Here is a 23707-nt window from a genome sequence, read left to right as displayed (position 1 = left end):
ATAACTGAAAAGAAGGCCAAAGTCTGTTGGCGGGGTACCAGCCCAATGATCAGCCCGTGACACTGGAGGAGCGGCATTGTTGCCAGGGTACTGGAGAAATGTCCTAATAGCTGCTATTTTCAACTCAGAGTGGGAAGCCAGCTGTTGTGTTGTAGGTGTAATCACATTAGTAGCTATGACCTCTTTGGTGGAAAAAAAAACTCTGTGCACCAACTGATAAAGTTTGTGGATATTTAATTTAATGCCCCCAGTCTGTTCCTCAAAATAACTCCCAAATTTTATTTTTGTAATCCCTAACAGCGCTTCTCCAAAGCAGTCTATTAACATCAGATCTGCTTTTGGACCGTTGCCTTTCAAGCTTTCTACAGAGAAGGGATTGGTCAAACCAGAGGTGGGGGGAAAGGGGACTTGATATACCACCTTTCTGTGGTTTTTGCAACTACATTCAAAGTGGTTTACATAGTATGTACAGCGGCAATGGAAGGTTAAGTGACTTGCCCGGAATCACAGGGAGCTGCAGTGGGAATCGAACCCTGTTCCCCAGGATCAAAGTCCGCTGCACTAACCACTAGTCTACTCCACTCTGCAAGTGATTTGAGGCTTAATTTTAAGAGGGTCCAAGACATCCAGAATATGTTCACAGAATCCTTTCCACTGAACTAAAAAAATCTGCAGTCATTGGCAGTGGGTGCAGTGGTCTATTGAATGCACTGCCCCCCAAACAACAATATTTATTTTGCCCTGGACTTACAAAAAGGAGAAATGGCAAAGCTGTGCTAGATTCTCTCTAATAAAGAATAAATTCAAAGTTTTGCATGGTCAGACCAGGGTACTTGTGAACAACCTGGGTTACCTAAATAGAAAATACCAGTATTTGCCCTCCAATACGCTAGTAGGCCCAAAAGGTGACCTTCAATATGAGAATAAGGTGACACAGTATGGACAAACTGTCAAGAAGCCAGAAAATCAAATAGATTCCTCATATATAAATTACTGGTATCTTCTAAATGTAGATTGATTGATATCATCCATCAACAGGACATTAGAAAATCTAGTACAGATATCGGAGACAAACTCTGTAAAACAACCTTTCACAGGCAGCCAACTACCTGGTGGATGATAGAAAAGTACTAAGCAAAGAGGAGCCAGTAAGCTATTATCAGCAATTCTGCAAGCCAGAATTTCTGGACCACAAAAATTGTAATGAGAGACCAGTCAACGTTAAAAAAGGACCTATAAATGATAGCAATATCACCTCCTCTTTTCCCACACCTTGACTGGTGAGGAATCTTGTAACCTGGAGGACACAAGTCATTGAGCAGAGGATCATCAGCTGCATATAATCAAGTTACTCCTCCACAATCTAGTCTTTGCTGACATCAATCTTGTTTGTGACTGACCTGACATTAAAATATCCCACAGAGATAGGCAAATAGGAGGGGGAAACATATTTTAAAAATGATGCTTGAAGAAAGAATTTCTTCACGTAAGTATAGTCTGTGTCGGTGGAGGGCCATGGCAGAAAGGGAGTCAGTCCCTGCCCTCCACTCTGAATTCTGTGGGAAATGATCATAGGAATGAAGGGTTTTTCCTCTAGCGCATGAATGAGAGGACCTAGCAATAACAAGCAGAGCCAGAAGCATGTAGCAAGACTGATGAAAGCATCCAGCACAACATAATGGCACAAGCGGTAGTGCAAGATTATGGAACAGTCAAGAAGATGATATTCAGCACCAACAGTGAATCCAGTAGGTGTCTAGAAACCTATGAAACCACTCCAGCCTCTGTGAATGAACGCCAATGAGATAGCCTCACCACTCCAGAGTCCTTCCCATAGAGACTGCCAGCAACAGAGCAATTTGCTGAGACTGCAGATAGACGTGTTATGCAACCAGAACAGGAAAAAAACAAACCTGTCCAGGCAGCCCTCAAAAGTTTCTAGTTCCAAATTCAGCTAAATCTGCACTCCTGTGATGACACCAAGTGTTCTGCCTTGACTCCAATATAATCCATAGACCTCCTCTGAGGGAATGGCTTTGCCCACTGAGCAGCTGCTCGCACACACCGCAACCACTACCACTGCCTCTGGATTCCAGCTGACTGGTCTCCAGCACCACCAGCAGGACTTTCAACTAATCAGTAATTAGCTGCTTTCTCAGCTAGGTAATTTAATTGCCATAAGTAATTAAGTTGAGAAGTAAAAGTAGTTGTATTAATTGCTTTCAATGAGTAATTGGCACAACACTGATATGATTGAAGAAATGCTGGGAGATTGCTTTGGCTGTTTGTGTAAAGAACAGTAGTGCTATTTAGGGGGGAAGTTATCAGTATGGGCCACTGTTAAGTTGGGTTATTTTAGCACAGGGTCCCATTTTATGCTTCGAGACCCTGTGCTAAAATAGCCTGACTTAATAGGAGCCCACATTGTTAACTTTTTTTTTTTTTTTTTTGTTACATTTGTACCCCGCACTTTCCCACTCATTGCAGGCTCAATGCGGCTTACATGGGGCAATGGCGGGTTAAGTGACTTGCCCAGAGTCACAAGGAGCTGCCTATGCCTGAAATGGGAATCGAACTCAGTTCCTCAGTTCCCCAGGACCAAAGTCCACCACCCTAACCACTAGGCTTACAGGTACTTATTTGTACATGGGGCAATGGAGGGTTAAGTGACTTGCCCAGAGTCACAAGGAGCTGCCTGTGCCTGAAGTGGGAATCAAACTCAGTTCCCCAGGACCAAAGTCCACCACCCTAACCACTAGGCCACTCCTCCACTCCCCCTCTTAGTCTTATATTAATATTTAATTATTTATAACATATAATGAAATAGTAACTGACATTTCTTTATCCAAATCTTCTATTAATTTCTGAAAATAGTGGCTTTAGTAAAAATTAGCTGTCGTGTTTGCCTACTTTTTTAATAAATTCACTCATTTTAGTCATGTATATTTCTAAGTTTATAGTCTTTGTAATGATATTATTTAACTTTCACCTTTTAATAATATATGTTAGAGCAGTGTACTTTTTTTTTTAAACAAATATTGTCTGGCATTTGATTTTTAGGTTTCCTGGTTTGCAGTAGGATGTTACTATCTTATGGTTGGCCACAAAAATGAACATGCTAGAAGGTATCTCAGGTAAGAATATGTTTTTTAATTCAAAAATATGAAGGACTGGTGTAAGAAACTCTTCATTCAAGTGACTTCTTTAGCAGACTGTGAAACAGACTGCTAAGAAAAAATGTAGTGCATGTGGAGAAAAAAAGTTCAATAATTCCTTAAGTTCAACTATTAACTCTGCTCTCTGTATTTAGAGCTTTTATTTCTCAACCCTGTTTATTGTCACTTTTGATGGGGAGATGGCTGGATTTGATACTGTGGTGATTTGGGCCTTTATATGTAGCCACCAAGACCGTTTCTCTAATTAGACCTCCATGCATCACTGTTTCATTCTTTAGTAGGACTCCTTAGACTACACCTTCTTTTGCAACTTAATATGCATACATTGCCTTGCAAAAGACTAAAAAATATAAGTCAAAATGTTTGTTTCATTGATATACACTATTGCAACATAATGGCACAAGAGGTAGTACAAGACTATGGAACAGTCAGGAAGATGATATTCAGCACAAACAATGAGTCCTGTAGGTGTCCAGGAAACTATGAACCCACTGACAGCTCCTCTGTGAATGAATGCCAGTGAGATTTATTTATTTATTTATTACATTTGTATCCCACATTTTCCCGCATAGCAGTAGGCTCAATGTGGCTAATATATACAGAGCAGAAAATAGAGTAACAGTAGGTGCAAGGAAGCTGATAAGGTTCCGGAAAAGAGAATACAACTCTGGGACGAATATATAGTAGCATATAGAGAGAAGTAATCCCAATGAGGCTGATAAGTCTCTGGGGATGGGACTACAGCTTCTAGTGAGCAATACAGAGTAGGATAAGGGTAGAAGTACACTTAAATATAAATGGAGTGGTAAAATTCGTACAGTTTGAAGTAATAGGATTATGTGGAAGGGGTATTGTTCATTTCTTAGTTCGATAGATGTGATCCATTGTTCATCAATTACATAAGTACATAAGTAATGCCATACTGGGAAAAGACCAAGGGTCCATCGAGCCCAGCATCCTGTCCACGACAGCGGCCAATCCAGGCCAAGGGCACCTGGCAAGCTTCCCAAACGTATAAACATTCTTTACATGTTATTCCTGGAATTTTGGATTTTTCCAAGTCCGTTTAGTAGCGGTTTATGGACTTGTCCTTGGAATCCGTCCAACCCCTTTTTAAACTCTGCTAAGCTAACCGCCTTCACCACTTTCTCCGGCAACGAATTCCAGAGTTTAATTACATGTTGGGTGAAGAAAAATTTTCTCCGATTTGTTTTAAATTTACTATACTGTAGTTTCATCGCATGCCCCCTAGTCCTACTATTTTTGGAAAGCATGAACAGACGCTTCACATCCACCTGTTCCACTCCACTCATTATTTTATATACCTCTATCATGTCTCCCCTCAGCCGTCTCTTCTCCAAGCTGTATAGCCCTAGCCTCCTTAGTCTTTCTTCATAGGGAAGTCGTCCCATCCCCGCTATCATTTTAGTCGCCCTTCGCTGCACCTTTTCCAATTCTACTATATCTTTCTTGAGATGCAGCGACCAGAATTGAACACAATACTCAAGGTGCGGTCGCACCATGGAGCGATACAACGGCATTATAACATCCTCACACCTGTTTTCCATACCTTTCCTAATAATACCCAACATTCTATTCGCTTTCTTAGCCGCAGCAGCACACTGAGCAGAAGGTTTCAGTGTGTTATCGACGACGACACCCAGATCCCTTTCTTGGTCCGTAACTCCTAACGTGGAACCTTGCATGACGTAGCTATAATTCGGGTTCTTTTTCCCCACGTGCATCACCTTGCACTTGCTCACATTAAACATCATCTGCCATTTAGTCTCCCAGTCTCGTAAGGTCCTCTTGTAATTTTTCACAATCCTGTTTGGGTCTGCTGGGTAGGCTTTCCGGAAGAGGTGAGTATTGAGGTCTTTTTGGAATTTTAGATAGGTGTTCATAGTTCTAATGTTTCTAGGTAATGCGTTCCAGAGCTGGGTGCAAATGTAGGAAAAGCTGGATGCATATGTTGATTTGTATATTAGTCCTTTACAGTTTGGGTAATGCAGATTTAGAAATGTTCTTGATGATTCGATGATGTTTTTATCTGGTAAGTCGATAAGTTCGGTCATGTAGGTTGGGGCCCGACCATGGATTATTTTGTGGACCAGAGTTAAATTTTGAAGGCTATTCGTTTCTTGATTGGTAGCCAGTGCAGTATTTTTCAAGATGGCGACCTGATCGGACTCCTAGCCAGGGAGCTCCGCCGAGAGCCGCTGGGGTCGACCAGAGATCGCGATCTGGGTGGCCCCACTGCAGATGAGGAGGTGGAATATCTCCTCTGGAGTGGGGACCCCCGAAGGAGGAGGCTGAAAGCTGAGGTGGTGACCCATCGGGAGATCGCAGGGAATCGCGAGCAAGTCAGGCCCACCCACGAGGTTGCCACCGGGGCACAACTCCAGCGATTGACCCTGCCTCAGGCCTACCGGCCCAGCGCCTGGCGATTTCGCTCCGCTCCGATCGGTGAAAGGATCGGCGCTTGTGACGGAGGTACGAGCTAGAGGACTGCCGAGGTCAGATCGGCACTGCAGCTGATTGTCCGGTCAGATGCACGGCGCCGAGCTGCGGTGCGTGGTCGCAGAGCGACGAGACTGCAGACCAGGTCCAGCCTCAAGGCAGTGCAACCAGCAATCGGGAAGCGTGTGGTATAATGAAACATGCAGATGAAAGCGTGGGATCCCCAGAGAATCCCTAGGAGGTGAGAGAATTGACGGTGGCTGCGCAGATGGGAGCAAGGAGGTGGAGAGCGCGGCGATTGAGGAGACGTGCAGGAGATCCAGAGCCGGGGACGGACGATACGGAGCAAGGGAGTCATGCAGGTCCGAGCAAGCTTCATCGCCCTCTAAGAACTGGATATAGTTGCTTTGCTTTGTTTTAATCGCATGTACCGCTCACAGCAATGATTTAAATGTAAACGCTTTTCTTTGCTCTGTTGAAATATAAGACAAATGAGCTGCTTTGTTCTAATTGCAAGGCAAAGGGAAATAGCTGCATGCACCGCTCACAGCAAGAATTTACCTGAGGTTGCTTTGCTGTGCTTCGCTTTGAATATAAGGCAAATGAGCCGCTTTGTTTTAAGTGTAAGGCAAAGGGAAATAACTGCACACACCGCTCACAGCAATGATTTAATTGTAGATGCTTTGCTTTGTTTTGAATTGTAAAGCAAGGGAAATAGCTGTGTTGCACTAATTGTATCAGGTACAACAATGATATAAAGTAGCAACCTGTTCTGAGTGCAAGCCAAGTAAGATCTGCATGAACTGTTGCCGAGTTCATGTCAAGTGAGATCTGCATGTATTACTGCTGAACACACTGCCTAGATTGAACTGCTTCGCTTTAATTGCACCGCTCATAGTTACGATCTGAACACTGCGGATTTGGACTGAATATAGTGTTCACTGCAATTGAGATTTGCATCACTTCATTTCACTGCAAATGAGATCTGCTTCAAAGTGCACTGCTTTACTGAACTAGAAGCCGCTTTGCTTTGAAAGCACTGTTTACTTTGAGCTAAATCCTGCTACCATATTTTAAATGCACTGTTTTTAGGGACCCAGTTGTAGATACCGTGCTGCGGATGCACTGCGCATATTGTACTGTACATTCTATATACTGCTGCTTTAGAAATCGCTGCAGTGTCTTAAATGCTGATATGAACCTCAGCAAAATACTCCTAACTATCTACTGTCTCACCCTACTCCTACACGCATACACAACCCAAGATACAGACAACAACAACCCCACAACCTACAAATCACACATCACTCACGTACACATAATGCCCTCCCAAAAAAAACAACAAAGACCACGACAGACCTAATGCTCATGGACACCAACAAAGGTTACCAAAAAAAGAAGACACCAAACCAGCACACCAAGAAAATAGACAACTGATAAAAATCACCACAAACCCGAACCCAAGGGAGCAACACCAATTAATACAAATAGGGTATACTAACGCCAGATCAATAATCAAAAAAACCACAACGATAACTGACTGGATAACGGCAGATCACCTTGACTTCCTTCTCATCAGTGAAACTTGGATTCATGATTCTAAAGACCCAATAATCCTGGAGCTTTGTCCACCAGGGTACAAAATCACCCACTGGACAAGAGAAGGAAAGAGAGGCGGAGGTATAGCTATAATTTATAAATCTCATTTCACAGTTACAGCAACAGATGAATCGATCCTCCCCCAACTCGAAATAGCCTTAGTCAGAATCACCCACCCTAACCTGCATGATCAACTAAACATTATCCTATTTTACAGACCCCCGGCTAACTGGCAAGATGCACAGATACACTTTACAGACTGCATTTCAAATACTTGTCTGTCTTCTCAGAATATTCTCATAGCAGGAGACATCAACCGTCATCTTGAAGATACTAATACAAATAATGTATATGAATGCAAGGAATTCCTCCAACTATGGGAGATCCATTGGCCTAACATGCAACCCACCCACAAAAAAGGACACACGCTAGATATCATAACTCGCAAGTTTTCATCAGAAGCGAACCTCACAATCAGAGACACAAAATGGACAGCCACACCATGGTCAGATCACTACAAGGCAAATACTTCCCTCCTCTGGAAAACAAAAAAGACACAACAAAAACAAGAAAAAAGAACCTATACTACAAGAGGCAAAATAGACTCTCTAACATTCTGGCAACAAATATATACCGACAAATGGACAACAACCACAGAATCACCCCAATTTCTACAAGAATGGGACGACAGATGCAGAACAGTTCTAGACAAGATAGCACCGCTCCAAACCAGAACCTCACATAGGAAAAGCTCAATCCCATGGTTTAACGAAGAACTGAAAGAACTAAAAACACAGGTCAGAAGACTAGAAAGAGCATGGAGCAAAAAAAAAGACGAACACACACTCAAAGAGTGGAAACAGCTACAAAGAAAATACAAATACAACATCAGACATACCAAAAGAACGTACTACAAAACTATAATAGGACCAAATTACAAGGACATGCACAAACTCTTTTCACTTGTAAACAATCTCCTAAACACCACACGGGTCACCTCGAACAGTACAGACACCCCATTGGCAACCAACCTAGTGAACTATTTCAATGAAAAAATCAAAAAGCTCTAAAGCATGATACCAAGTAACACTATTGAGTTCACAAGCATCCTTGAATGCTTAGACCCAAAACCTGGGGAATATCCAGCCGATCGATCATGGACCAATTTTGACTTGATCTCAGTAGATGAACTCACACAATGGCTCAGAAAATATGCCAAATCTCAATGTAAACTTGACATTTACCCTACCAGCCTAATAAGAGCCGCACCCAAACAATTCAAAAAAGACCTCACGAACCAAATAAACCACAGACTCCTAAATGGTCTCTTCCCCATGGAAAAGGGAAATATCCTACTCACTCCGCTGCCAAAAGATGCTAAGAAAAGTACAATGGACCTAACCAACTACCAATCAGTCACCTCTATCCCACTCACAACAAAACTGATGGAAGGCATAGTGACGAAACAACTCACGGAATACCTAACCAAACACTCAATTCTACATGAATCTCAATCAGGTTTTCGATCAAATCATAGCACTGAAACTGTACTAGTGTCTGCAATGAATTCATTCAAAAAAAAACAATTGCAACCGGCAAGAACATACTCATACTACAATTCGATATGTCTAGTGCTTTCGACATGGTGGATCATGGAATATTACTACACCTACTAGAATACTTCGGAATCGGAGGCCCAGTTCTCAAATGGTTCGAAGGATTCCTCACCACCAGATCCTATCAAGTAACAACGAATACTGACAGATCACCACCTTGGATACCGGAATGTGGAGTTCCTCAAGGATCCCCCCTTTCACCAACTATTTTCAACCTAATGATGATACCATTAGCCAAACTCCTAGCCGATCAAAACCTCAACCCCCACATGTATGCTGACGACGTTACGATCTACATCCCGTTCAAAAGTGACTTAAACGAAATAACCAACGAGATTAACCTGAGCTTCCAAATCATGCACTCTTGGGCGGACTCATTCCAGTTAAAACTTAACGCAGAAAAAACTCAATGTCTAGTTCTCACTTCCCAATATAACACAAACAACTACCTCACTATAACCACACCCTACTGCACACTTCCTATCTCAGAAAATCTGAAAATTCTTGGAGTTACTATCGACCAAAACCTCACACTCGATACCCATGTGAAGAATACAACGTAAAAAATGTTCCAATCGATGTGGAAACTCAAAAGAATAAAACCTTTTTTCTCAAGAAACATCTTCCGCACCCTAGTACAGTCATTAGTGATAAGCCATTTGGACTACTGTAACGCTCTGTACGCAGGCTGCAAAGAACAGACCATTAAAAAACTCCAAACAGCCCAGAACACCACAGCTAGACTCATTTTTGGAAAACCTAAATATGAAAGTGCGAAGCCCCTAAGAGAGAAACTGCACTGGCTTCCGCTCAAGGAACGAATTGAGTTCAAGATCTGCACGACCGTATACAAAATCATTCATGCAGACGCCCCACTTTATATGTTAAACCTAGTGGACTTACCGCCCAGAAACGCCAAAAGATCGGCCCGCAAATTCCTCAATCTGAACTTCCCCAGCTGTAAAGGAATGAAATACAAACAGGCTTATGCTACTACCTTTGCGTACAAAAGCACACAGTTCTGGAACGCACTACCCATGGCCCTGAAAACCATGAATAATCTAACCAGCTTTCGCAAAGCTTTGAAGACACATCTCTTCAACAAAGTCTACAAAAAACATCCTTAATGAAACAAATCATTCCTTAAACCACCCAAGTACATAAAAAAAAAACTCTCACATGACCTTACCCAACACCTTCCATCTAAACCCTCTTTACCTTCAGCTTGTTATCGACTGTATTTAAAATCATGTAACGACTATATCATTACAACACTCTGTAAGCCACATTGAGCCTGCAAAAAGGTGGGATAATGTGGGGTACAAATGCAATAAATAATAATAATTTCGCGTAGGGGTTTGGCACTTTCGAATCTTGTCTTTCCGAAATTGAGTCTAGCCGCTCTGTTCTGCCAGTCTGGAGTTTCCTTAAGATCTGTTCTTTGCATCCGGCATATACGGCGTTACAGTAGTCAACATGTGATAGTACCATTGTTTGAATTATGTTACGGAAAGTTTCCCTTGGGAAGAATTGTTTGATCCGTTTGAGTTTCCACATTGCATGGAACATTTCCTTCGTGGTGGCAGAGATAGCCTGACCACTCCTGTAGAGACTCCCAGCAGCAGAGCGATTTACTGAGACTGCAGACAGATGTATTGTGCAACCAGAACAGGAAAAAAAGACCTGTCCAGGCAGCCCTCAAAACTTTCTAGTTCCAAATCCAGCTAAATCTGCACTCCTGTGATGACACCAACTGTTCCACTGTGATTCCAAGTAAAAGGACAATTATACAGATGTTCAAAAAGTAATTAAGAAAGCAAAAATCTTGATTGCATAAGCCTTTACACTCCTTGACTCAATACTCGAGGAAGCACCTTTGTAGCATTACTCATTCATGATAAGTTTCCCCCTTTTCATAGTGAGAAAGAGAGCTTCAGCTATTCTGCCAAGCATAATGAGCTAAAACTGCACTATCAAGTTAGCTGGGGATTGTCTGTGGACTGAAGCCTTCAAGTATTGCCACTGATTTTTCTTCTGTCTGAGGCACTCAAGGACATTCACTTTCTTGCTGAGCCACTCCATTGTTTAATTTTGCTTTGTGCTTAGGATCATTATCTTGATGTAAGGTGAATGTTTTCCCAGTCCTGAGTTCTGTGGCAGAGTGTAACAGGTTTTCTTGTAGAATTTATCTGCACTTTGCATTATTCATTTTTCCCTTGATCTGCCACCACCATGATTTACAGTAGTGATGTTAGTAGGTTGGTGTGCTGTTTTGTGTCCTACGTATTGTTTGCATCGAGACCAAGAAGTTCCACTTTGGTCATTACAAAACTTTCTCCTACATGTATACAATTTCCCCAATTCCTTTGCAAATGTTATGTGGCACAACATATGATTTTTCTTCAGTACAGACTTCCTTTTGGCCATCCTTCCATACAGGTCATCTTGGTGGAGTAATCTTGAAATTATTGAACAATCAACATTCCCCCCCCCCCCCCCCCCCCCCCCCCCAGTCTTAGCTAGAGACCTTCCTCAGCAGATTCATTAACCCATGGATACTGACTTGGAGGGTTGGCCTAATTGAGGCAGTGTCTCAGTGATACCAAACTCTTTGCACTTGATGGATCTGACAGATCTCAAGGGGTATTCAGACGAATTGAATTTTCTTATAGCTTTCCCCCAATATGTGTTTCTGAATAGCTTTATTTTAGAATTATTTCAGCTTGTTTGGACCCTTGCCTCAAATCCACTTTGTACAACAGAAGCAGTTGGATTCTTCATCTAAGAATTTCCACATCAGCTAAACTATTATGATTAGACTAGACAGGCTCTATGGCCTTTGTTAAGGCAAATTTTTGAAACTGAGTTAATTGGGGTTTGCTATAACAGAAGATGTGAAGACTTAAGCATTGGAAACTGGTTCTACTGGTGCAAAGTAATTATCTATATTGATGTTACAGTAGGTAGTGTATCATTCGTTACAAAATATTTTACATTCTTTAGCTTGTCCTAGTTTTAAAACTGATGGGGGAGATGGCTGGGCCATCTCCCCATCAAATCTCTTGTGTATTTTACACTAATTTTCAAATAGAAACAATGCATAGTTTTTCTCTTTGAAAATTAATGTAACATATACATGTTAAAAGCTATTGTGTACTTTGTTTTTGCTTTTTTGTTTGAAAAGATGAATGATAAAATAGCAAGCATGCTCCAGTCAAACTGTAAAAGTGCATGCTATGGAAGCCAACACACATTTTTAACCAGATTGAGCAAGAATAATTTTCAGACAGATCAATTTACCTGGATAATTTGCTTTACAAGTTGTGCCTTGCCTTTTTCTAATGTATGTATTTGGAGGATGCTCATTTTCTCTCTTTAGCTATGTTGCTGCTATACCTATAACTTTCTCAACTGCTTATTGGTCAGAGGGGTTAACCATAATAATATCTCTACTGCATGTGCACAGGGAATCCAAACCTGCATTGTGAGCCACTGAGCTGGCCTCGTGAAGTATATCTTTTATAAGCTTAGTTATACTGGTTCACTGAGAGTCTGCATATTCTATTTTGTTTTAGTAAAGCTACAACACTGGAACGAACGTACGGGCCAGCATGGATAGCTTATGGACATTCGTTTGCGGTTGAGAGTGAGCATGACCAAGCAATGGCTGCCTACTTTACAGCAGCACAGCTAATGAAAGGGTATGTGCGCAGAGTTTTTAGAAGATGGGGGGGGGGGAGCTTTGTGACTTATTTCATAAAACTTTTCAGGTCTGAATATCTCTTTAACAATGTCATCGGTGCTTTCTGCTATTGCATAAGACTTTACTGTAGATTCTCAGATACTGAGTAGCAGAAGAGAATTGATCTTGTGATCAGTTGAGTTGATCACAGTCTGAGGAAGGAGTGTGAAGGCAGGTCATTTAATCAGTGAACCCTTGAAATCTTTTCTGAAAGTCATGGGACACAGTTAGAAAAGTAGTGAAAGCATGCCTACCTGGGGAAGCAACAGCCAAGTCTCAGGAAGGAAACGGCTGTGTTCTTAGGGAGGAGCAGCTGTAGGAAACCTAAACCAAACAGTCAAACTCAAACGCAGGGAGAGGCAGGCTTCCACGAGTATTTACAGGGATGTCCCAGGTTGATATAGGGGGGGTTAGGGAGAGAGAGAGGAGAGGGGTGGAAGGGGTTTGGGACAGGGTATGGCTGAATATGGATTGTGTGGTGGGTGAATGGTTTAGGATGAGCAGAGAGCTGGGGCACGATGGTGGTGATTCCTGCTTTCCTTGATCTGGATGACCTCTCATTGGTGCTCCTCAATGTTCGAGGACTGAATGTGCCTATGAAGAGCCTTTCAAGAGCTGCTTTGACTGAAAGTGGATGTCACCCTGGTCCAGGAGACACATCTGAAGCCAGTGCTTGCACCATTATCCCATTTACTTTGCTTTCAATACTGAGGGTACCAAAACTAGAGGGGTGCTGATTGCTTTTAATGATTCCAGGCCTTGGCAGATACAGAAAGTAAAACGGGATAAACAGGGGAGATATTTACTGGTAATACTGCTCTTGGATGGACAACTGTATACATTGGTCAATGTCTGTGCCCCCAATAGTGACTATGGGGATTTTCTGGGGCAATTAGATCAGCTCCTCCTTAATGGAGAGAGGGCGATAACGTTGGGAGGGGATTTCAATTTGACCCTGAATCCAGCACTTGACAACTCTACCTCTAATCAAACATATAAACGGCGAGTGACCGTACTCACTCGCAAATGCGCAGTAGAGACTTCCCTCTCTGTCCCGCCCCCACGTCAATACGTGATGACGGGGGGCGGGACAGAGAGGGAAACTGCATGAAGGGGAGGGAACCGCCGAGGTCGCCACCGCTCCCCCCCCCCCCCCCCCCCCCGGGGCCCGCCCCCCCCCCCCCCCCCCCCCCCCCCCCCCGGAGTCGCTGCTGCCGCCACCCCTCCATCTGGCCCGTCTCTTCGCTATTCAACTTACATCTCCGCAGCAGGCAGATCAGCTGAGCTGCCGTTGGCCTTCCTTCCCTGCCTGTGTCCCGCCCTCGCCGACGTTACATCACACGAGGGCGGGACACAGGCAGAGAAGGAAGGCCGACGGGAGCTCAGCTGATCTGCCTGCTGCGGAGATGTAAGTTGAATAGCGAAGAGATGGGCCAGGTGGAGGGGTGGCAACAGCGACTCGGGGGGGGGGGGGGTACTGACAGTGGCGAACTCGGAGGGGGGAGGGGGCAGTGGCGACCCACTAGCCCGTTTTAACGGGCTCAACGGCTAGTATACAATATACACAAAGGGACCGCAATCTGTTGCGTAATATTTTGGCGGGATGGCAACTTCTGGATTTGTGGCGCATTGTCCCGCATTGATTTTTGCGTGGGGATCTCTTTAATTTCCGACTTGCTCGTTATCACAGAATTGAATTCCAAATGTGGTCTGACCATGCCTTGGTGCTGCTTCAGCTGTTGCTCACCCAGGCCCAGAGTGCGACCCCTCATTGGCGTCTCAATGATGCGTTACTCTCTGATGCCTGGCCGAGTTAGAGGCCCACTTACATGATTATCTTCAGTTGAACGACAATGGGGAGGTGTCCCCCAGGATCCTCTGGGAAGGCCTGAAGGCGGAATTGCATGGTCATTTTATAGCCCTCCAAGCATATGTGCGCACAACTCGGTTTGCTTGAGAGGGGACACTTTGGACTCATATAAGTAGCTTGGAAAAGTGATCAACTAACAAGCAGATGATGTGAGGAGGACATTCCAATTCAGCAGTTCATTAGCAACAAATACAAGGATAAAAGCAAAAATGCCTTCAAAGCAATACAAAAAATTACAACAGGCACTTCTCCTTACTCCTCAGAGATCCTAAAAGATGGCCGACAGATAAGAAGCTCCCTCGCCGAGCTCCCGAACCCCCAGACGAACTGACCACCTGGGCCGCCCTCGACCGGACCGGAACGGACCGGGAGGGAACCGGACCATGGCTGATTCCTGCCGTACCGAAAAATCCAACTAGGCAAGGATCTGGAGGGCAGCCGACGAGGCTCGGAAGAGCTGACCACGCCACGCGGCCCATCGAACTCGCTGGGTCATCCAGGTAGCGACGAGCGCCCTGACCGGACCGGAAGGGTTCGGACAGCGCTGAAGTCAAGGCCCCTGTTCGGATTAATTAACCTTCCTGAATCGGGGGACCTGACCCGACCTGGAGACAAACGCCGGGTCTGATCCTCCGGGCCGCGGCCGACGGCTGGAAGAAAACAAATAAGCCGTAACTGACCTGACGGCTCCGAGCGCCTTGCAGAGAGGGACGCCGCTGAACGCAAAGCAACGGAGCTGCAAAACCCGACTCGCCGAACCCCAGCAGGACTGTAGAGCTTGACCAACGAACCCAGCGGGGACCGCAGGACCTGACCCACCGAGCCCAGCGCTAGTGGCTGATCAACCGGCGACCTGAGGCCACGCAACGCCGAGGACTGGTCAAGACGCAGGAACGAGTCCGGAGGATCGCTGGGAGCAGGTCGAGCTCTCCTCTGACCAGACAACCGAGCCACTGGTCCCTGTGGCCGCCGTTCGGGACGCCAAAGCCGACCGTTGATAACTAAGATCGACTGAGAGGGCCAACCTGTCTGGAACAGGAGCTGCCTGCCGTAGCTGAACAGAGTAATAAAATACTGCATGCATGCACTGCTTCAGCATAATTTAAAAATCCTCGCTCTACTCTGCTTTGCTCTGCTTACCTTAAACTGAAAGCAACTGTATCCTATGCCAATATAGCACCTTTAACTGTTGCCATGCTTTAAATTAAATTGCTGCTAAGACCAATGCAAATGCAAATATTACCTCATTTATCTAATAGCGAACTGTTACTAAGCAAGCATGCATGCACTGCTTTAGCTTTTAGCTTTTACATAATTTAAAAATCCTCGCTTTACCCTGCTTTGCTCTGCTTACTCTAACTGAAAGCAACAGTGTCCTATGCGAACATAGCACCTTTTAACTGTTGCCATGCTTCAAATTAAATTGCTGCTAAGATAAACGCAAATGCAAATACTACCTCATATGCCTGATAGTGAACTGTTGGCAAGCATTCAGTGTAGGCCTGCCCAGTAATAAACTATTGCCAAGCTCTAAATTAAATTGTTGCCATACTTAAATACAAATGTAAGCAACACTGCGCCTGCCTAGCACTGAACTGCTGCCAGCTTTAAATTAAATTGTTGCTAAGCTTAATTGAAAATGTTAGCACTACCTCGCTTGAATTGTAGCCAAGCTCAAATGCAATTGTAAACTTTGTATCACTCAAATGTACACCAGATGCCTATTTGTCACAGCGCCCAACACATAGAAATGAACACCAGCAATACACTCATAACCATCCAGTGTCTCATTATATTCTTACACGCAAACACAACCCACAACCTAGACAACAACAACCCCACTACTCACAATCCCCATAACACTCACACACACACAATGCACACCCAAAACAATAACCACAACAACCCACTTACATATCACCAATCTTATGCACAACCTTTAAACAACCTACCAAATCAAAGACACATCAACCAACCAACTGGAATAAACCCCGGATATGTACATCACCGACAAAATAAGGAAAACAATGACAACCACAAATTCAACCACTGAAGAAACAGACAGTTAATAAAAATAAACACATCAAACCCCACCGTGGAACCACATCACCCAATCCAACTAGGATACGTCAATGCAAGATCAGCAGTAAGCAACTCAGTAGACATACTAGATTGGATTACCACAGACAAACTAGACCTCCTATTTATCACAGAAACCTGGTTCCATAGTCCTACAGACCCCGCCATCCTACAAACATGCCCACCAGAATACAAAATCACGCACTGGACAAGAAATGGAGAAAAAAGAGGAGGCGGAATAGCTATAATATACAAACCTGAATACACCATCACAATCACAGGCGAATCTACCTCACCACAACTTGAAATTGCATCGACAAGAATCAACCATCCAAGCCTAATAGGACACCTTAACACAATCCTATTCTACAGGCCACCAGGAAAATGGCAAGACACCTAAACACAACTCATGGATTTCATCTCGAATACCTGCATATCAGCCTCAAACATCCTCATACTAGGTGACATCAACTTACACCTAGAAGATGACACCCTACCAAGTACACGAGAATTCAAAGAATTCCTACAACTCTGGGATCTGCAAACACCCAACTTACAACCAACCCACGAAAAAGGACACAAATAGGCTCAAACCGGACTCAACTATCACACTCACTAACACAAGATGGACACCCACATTATGGTCAGACCACCATAAAGCAAACGTCACTCTTTACTGGTGAAAAACACAACTAAACACAATCAATAAACATGAGCGAACAACCTACACAACGAGAGGAAAAATAGACCCTACAACATTCTGGCAACAAATCTACCAGAACGAATGGACTACAAACGCTGACACCATCCAATTCCTCCAAGAATGGGACGATATAAGCACAACAACATTAGACAAAATTGCCCCAGCCCAAACCAGAACATCACACAGGAAAAATGCAAATCCATGGTTCACCGAAGAGCTGAAAAAACTGAAAACACAAGTCAGGAGACTTGAACGAGCCTGGAACAAAAAGAGAGACGAACAAACACTAAATGACTGGAAACAACTTCGGAGAAAATACAAATACACCATCAAACAGACAAAAATATTACATTATAAAACATTAATAGGACCAAATTACAAAGACACACATAAACTCTTCAACCTCGTGAACAAACTGTTAGACACCACACCTGTTACAACCAATGGCAAAGACATACCAAGTGTCGACAACCTTGCAAAACACTTCAAGGAGAAAATTGTACTATTACGACGCAAAACACCCGCCAGCCCTACAGAAGACACCACTCTCCTAGACTGTCTAGATCCAGAAGAAGGAACACACCCAGCAGACAGAACCTGGACCGAATTTGAACTATTATCAGAAGACCTCATCTCCAAAACTCTCAAAAAATATGCCAAATCCAACTGCAAACTAGACATATGTCCAAATAGCCTCATGAAATCTGCTCCTCAACAATTCATAATAAACCTAACTAACCACATAAACTACATGCTACAAAATGGACTCTTCCCAAAAGAAAAAGGAAAAATCTTACTCACACCAATTCCTAAAGACACAAAGAAAAACACGAGCGAAATAACCAACTACAGGCCAATAGCATCCATACCACTAATAACCAAGATAACCGAAGGTATGGTAACTAAACAACTCACAAGCTATCTAGACAAACATTCAATACTGCATGATGCCCAATCAGGATTCCGTTCGAATCACAGCACAGAAACAGTATTAGTCACCCTTATGACTAAATTCAAACAAATAATTGCAACTGGCAACAATATACTCCTCCTACAATTTGACATGTCAAGCGCCTTCGACATGGTTGACCATGGAATCCTACTACACATACTTGAATATTTTGGCATCGGAGGAAATGTCCTGAATTGGTTCAAGGGGTTCTTAACCCTGCACTCGTATCAAGTCACATCAAATTCAACCACGTCCAAGGCATGGATACCTGAATGTGGAGTCCCACAAGGATCACCTCTATCGCCAACCATATTCAACCTAATGATGATCCCTCTAGCAAAACTCCTATCAAACCACAACCTCAACCCATACATGTACGCCGACGATGTGACAATATACATCCCATTCAAACAAGACACCAAAGAAATCTCCAACGAAATCAATCAAAGTCTACATATCATGAACACATGGGCAGATGCATTCCGCCTGAAACTAAACGCAGAAAAAACCCAATGCCTGATACTCACCTCCCAATACAACACAACTGAATTCAACGTGATAAACACACCAAACCTAAAACTTCCAATCTCAGAAACGCTAAAAATCCTCGGAGTGACTATCGACGGCCACCTAACACTCGAAACTCACGCAAACAACATAACCAAGAAGATGTTCTTCAGCATGTGGAAATTGAAAAGGATAAGACCATTCTTCCCAAGATTCGTCTTCCGCAGCCTAGTGCAATCCCTCGTCCTTAGCCACTTGGATTACTGCAACTCATTATAAGCAGGCTGCAAAGAGCAAATACTGAAGAAACTTCAAACAGCCCAGAACACAGCAGCCAGGCTCATCTTCGGAAAACCTAAATATGAAAGGGCAAAACCACTGCGTGAGAAACTACATTGGCCTCCACTCAAGGACCGCGTTACTTTTAAAATTTGCACATTAGTCCATAAGATCATTTACGGTGAAGCCCCAGCGTACATGACTGATTTAATAGACCTACCACCCAGAAACGCCAAAAGATCATCCCGAACTCACCTCTACCTTCACTACCCAACTTGCAAGGGCTTGAAGTACAAGACGATACACGCGTCAACCTTTTCCTACATGAGCACGAAGTCTCGGAATACATTACCGCGCAACCTAAGAACGATTAACGAACAAGCCTCCTTCCGTAAACTACTGAAGACTCACCTGTTTGAACAAACTTACGGAAAGAGCCAAAACACATAGAAACCACACTCACTGTTCACCAATTCAATACACATCCACTTCTGATCCCTCATCCCTTTATCCAGTCAATCATTCATTTACTCACAGAACTATGTACACTATATGCCTAGGTTTCTAACAGTGCCCTTTTTTCCTATTGTCTCCTTCTAATGTTTCTATGTTGATGTCCCATTGTTATACTCCCATTGATATTCGAATGTCTCGCACAATTCTGTTCAATGTAATCCATAACCTAGTCGTAACAAATGTATTTCTATTATCCATGTCTTATTGTAAGCCACACTGAGCCCGCAAATAGGTGGGAAAATGTGGGATACAAATGCAATAAATAAATAAATAATCATGCCAGGGGGGAGGACGGTCTGACATGGAGGACCAGGCATATCGACTTCGGCTTGTGCTTAATGATTTCCAGTTGGCAGATAATCTCAGAGCAGCTTCAGCGGGTCTGCCAGGCTCACTGTGAGTTTGGTAATAAAGCTAGTTGCCTTTTTGCTTTTAAGCTCAAGCAGCAAGTCTTGCGGACATATGTAGGGAGCCCGCAAGATGACCAGGGAGTAGTCTAGTCAACTTCTCACTTCTAAGCTCAAGCAACAACTGTTGCAGATATATGTGGGGAGCCTGCAAGATGACTAGGGGAGTGCATACAGACCCTCAGACGTTGCAGGCGCTGTTTGTTCAGTTCTATGAAACCATTTATACCCCAGATATTCAACTGACAGCGGCGGAGATCTCTTCTTATTTAGAGGGGAAGCAGTTGACCGAGCTGTCTGAATCTGCGCAGCAGGCCCTTTCCCATCAGCCTTGAGGAGGTCTCTAGGATGTTTTCGTTCAGTTTTAGCCCCTATGCTTTTACAGGTATTTGATTCTTTTGATGGTGGGGATCCCTTGCTGGAGACTTGGAACCTGGCTACCATTACTGTCTTGCCCAAGCCCAGCAAGGATCTACTTCTGCAAGTGGAGGAGTGGCCTAGTGGTTAGGGTGGTGGACTTTGGTCCTGGGGAACTGAGGAACTGAGTTCGATTCCCGGCACAGGCAGCTCCTTGTGACTCTGGGCAAGTCACTTAACCCTCCATTGTCCGCCGCATTGAGCCTGCCATGAGTGGGAAAGCGCGGGGTACAAATGTAACAAAGAAAAAATAAAAAAAATAAATAAACTCCTGTTTCCTTATTAGGGTCTGACTATAAAATCTTCACCAGAATAATAGCCTGTCATCTTCATCAGGTTTTGCTGGAACTGGTACATGAAAATCAGATGGGATTTGTCCATGGCTGCCAAACATTTGACAACATTCACTGAGCATTACATATTATTTATGGTGCGCAGGCTATGAACGTTTCTCTCTGGCTGCTTTCTTTAGACGCAGAGAAAGTGTTCGATCGGGCTAATTACATTGAGTTTGTATAGGTGTATCTGAGTTTTGATTTAGGGTGATAAGTCATATTAATAAATCTGATGTTTTAATTATTTTATCTGAACTGAATCTTTCCTCTAGTGAGAATAAAGAGTACGATCTAATTGATTATTACATTTTTATGGATTGTATTTGATGTTTTGAATTGTATTAATATTTGATTATGTGTTGGATTGGAGGAGTGGCCTAGTGGTTAGGGTGGTGGACTTTGGACCTGGGGAACTGAGTTCAATTCCCACTTCAGGCACAGGCAGCTCCTTGTGACTCTGGGCAAGTCACTTAACCCTCCATTGCCCCAGGTACAAATAAGTACCTGTATACAATATGTAAGCCGCATTGAGCCTGCCATGAGTGGGAAAGCGCGGGGTACAAATGTAACAAAATAAAATAAAAAATAAAATGTGTTGTATTTTCATTAATCTGTTTTTAAGCTGTTTTTGGGTTTGATAAGGCTGGATACAAACCCAAGAAGTATAAGGGGTAATTATGATGCTAGTTACAGAGGGATGACTTAAAGAATTTCTATAAATATAGTAGAGGAGTGTAAATATAGTAGAATTTTGGACTGGTACAAGATAAGAATTATTGCAAGGTGTGTACTGCACGGTAAACTGTGAATGCAGTTTCTTTTAAAACCATTGGTATCTGTTTTAGAAACTTTTATTACAAGACATTTAAAATGTTTTCAGCATATCCTATTCTTCGGTCTGCACATAAATCTGGGTGTGCTGGATCTGAGGAATAGTATATTTAAAAAAAAAAAACTATAGTCTGATTGGGTAGGAGATAAACTAAGGTGCCTGTTGGGTGTGCTTCCTGCTGACTTGACTATTCATCCCCAACATTCCACAGTCGCTTCCTCCTTAACCCTAGCAGTGAAAATGGCAGTTGCTTGCAATTAGAAGCAAAAACCAGGCCCATCAGTAGCAGGATGGGTTGCCACACGTAAGGAATTACAATCATTTGAGAAGATAACCTTGGACCTTCAGGGTTATAGAGAGCAATATCTTGCTAAATGGACATGTGTTCCATGTGGGAAGCTGTAATGCTGCACCATGGTATCTTTTTCTATTTGGACTGTTAGGTGTGATTCAATTTCAGTATATCAGCGTTTTTCTCTTTTTAGTTGTACATTTTGGACTCTGAGATTGAACATTCAAGAGGAAGGTGGGGGGAAGAGGGAAAAGGTTATTTAGAAGGGATGGTAAATTCAAAACTTTGTCACTACGTCAATGTGTTTTAGATTTTTGTGGAGGGATTTTGGGTGGTTTTGTAACTGTACCTTCTGATTTGTTCCAATGTTATGTTTGAAGTACCAGTAAAGAAATAAAGTATATAAAAACTATATAGTCATTGATATGTAGTTCTTTTAATTACATCTAATCTTCCTTTTTTACCTTTCTTACAGGTGCCACTTGCCAATGCTATACATTGGTCTAGAATATGGTTTAACCAATAATTCCAAGTTAGCAGAAAGATTTTTTAGCCAGGCTTTAAGCATTGCACCCGAAGATCCTTTTATGATGCACGAAGTTGGTGTGGTGGCATTTCAGAATGGAGAGTAAGTTATTTAATGAACTGTCTTGTCTGTGTGTGTATGTGTTTTGTCTTGGCTCTGAGTTTCTGACCAAGAGAGTAGAGAAGAAGGGAGAGACAGTTTGAAAAGAACAGTTCCCTAACTTCTGTTTTCAATGTATCAGTTTGCTTTTTCTCAAATGCAAAAGTTGCTTATCCCGTAGAAATAGATTGAGCCCTTTTATGGTGAGAGCTTTATTTCTCTAGAGTCTTTCATTCAGTCTGGCCCATTTTTGAACTCATCATTTCTCCTTTTTTTCATCTTTTTCCTCCTACCCATTCCAAATTTGACTGTGTGTTTAAAATTTTGCTTCCAGGCAGACATTCTCATTATGTATAATTCTTTCTGGTTACAGTTGGGTTGGAAAGAATTACAAATACTGAAGCACCTGGTGAATGGTGGTGCCAAAAGGGTACCTTACAAGACAACACTTCCCCCACCCAACTTGAGATCCATAGTACAGAAAGATACACCTTGCTTTTATCCCCTTGCATACCCCCTCCATAGGCTTATATACTCCACCGTTCACTCAGACACCACCCAACCCCACACAGGGTGCCCTCACGCATCTGTTCCTCATAGCCATGCATCCACTTTCAGAAAAAAAGTAAGTTATGTTAAAATAGGGAGCCATACTGTGTTTTGATTGCCATAGGCTTGCAGAAGAACCGAAGGACCATTTTTTTAAATTGAGGGGAATTGTGGATAAGTTTCTTTATTATCTTTTTTATTTTATGTTTATACAATTTAACAATAATAACAACAAGTACAATACTTGAATGAGAAATATTATGGCAATATATTTAAAGTCCTTTGTTTGAAGACAGTGTCTATTAGGGAGAACAATATACAAGAAAAACATTTAGCAAGAAAATTAAATGGCTGCAAACCTAAGCCATATTATTTCAGACTTGTATAAACTGCAGTCTTAAGCATTGCTACCAGATAGAGCTATGAAACTGTGATGGTTTTAAAAAGATATACTTGCAATTATTATATTAACAGGGAAATTTCTGAAAAAAAATCAGGCCCCAAATTTGAAGGACCGTAGGACAAAGTAATAAGCACAGTCTGCTCCTTTCTGAGTGATTTTATCGACATCTGGAAAAACTAATTTGTTGAGCCTGAAAACTTTGTGTTCTTTTTTTTTATTTTTTAGTTTTTTAAATTATATTTTCAAGTGACTATACAGAGAAAAGAAAAGATGGTCGTCTTCTCTTTGGCAACATCATGACACAAATGATGCTGCCAAAGTAAATGGAAAAGGCTGTCTAGAAGGATC

At 42.7% G+C, this 23707-nt stretch overlaps 1 protein-coding gene across 2 annotated transcripts in view; it reads left to right on the top strand.

The window, feature by feature from the left end:
• CDC16 (cell division cycle 16) overlaps positions 1–23707 on the top strand; it is a 155362-nt gene that overhangs the window by 79524 nt on the left and 52131 nt on the right. For both annotated transcript variants that reach the window (XM_030201490.1, XM_030201491.1), the window contains 3 exons: positions 3061–3134; positions 12427–12552; positions 22258–22410. In XM_030201490.1, coding sequence (XP_030057350.1) covers positions 3061–3134; positions 12427–12552; positions 22258–22410 — 353 coding nt within the window. The remainder of the gene's footprint in view (positions 1–3060; positions 3135–12426; positions 12553–22257; positions 22411–23707) is intronic.

Source organism: Microcaecilia unicolor, chromosome 4 (genome assembly GCF_901765095.1).
Source record: "Microcaecilia unicolor chromosome 4, aMicUni1.1, whole genome shotgun sequence".
In the NCBI taxonomy this organism is placed as follows: domain Eukaryota; kingdom Metazoa; phylum Chordata; class Amphibia; order Gymnophiona; family Siphonopidae; genus Microcaecilia; species Microcaecilia unicolor.
This window is presented reverse-complemented; position numbering and strand designations above follow the sequence as displayed.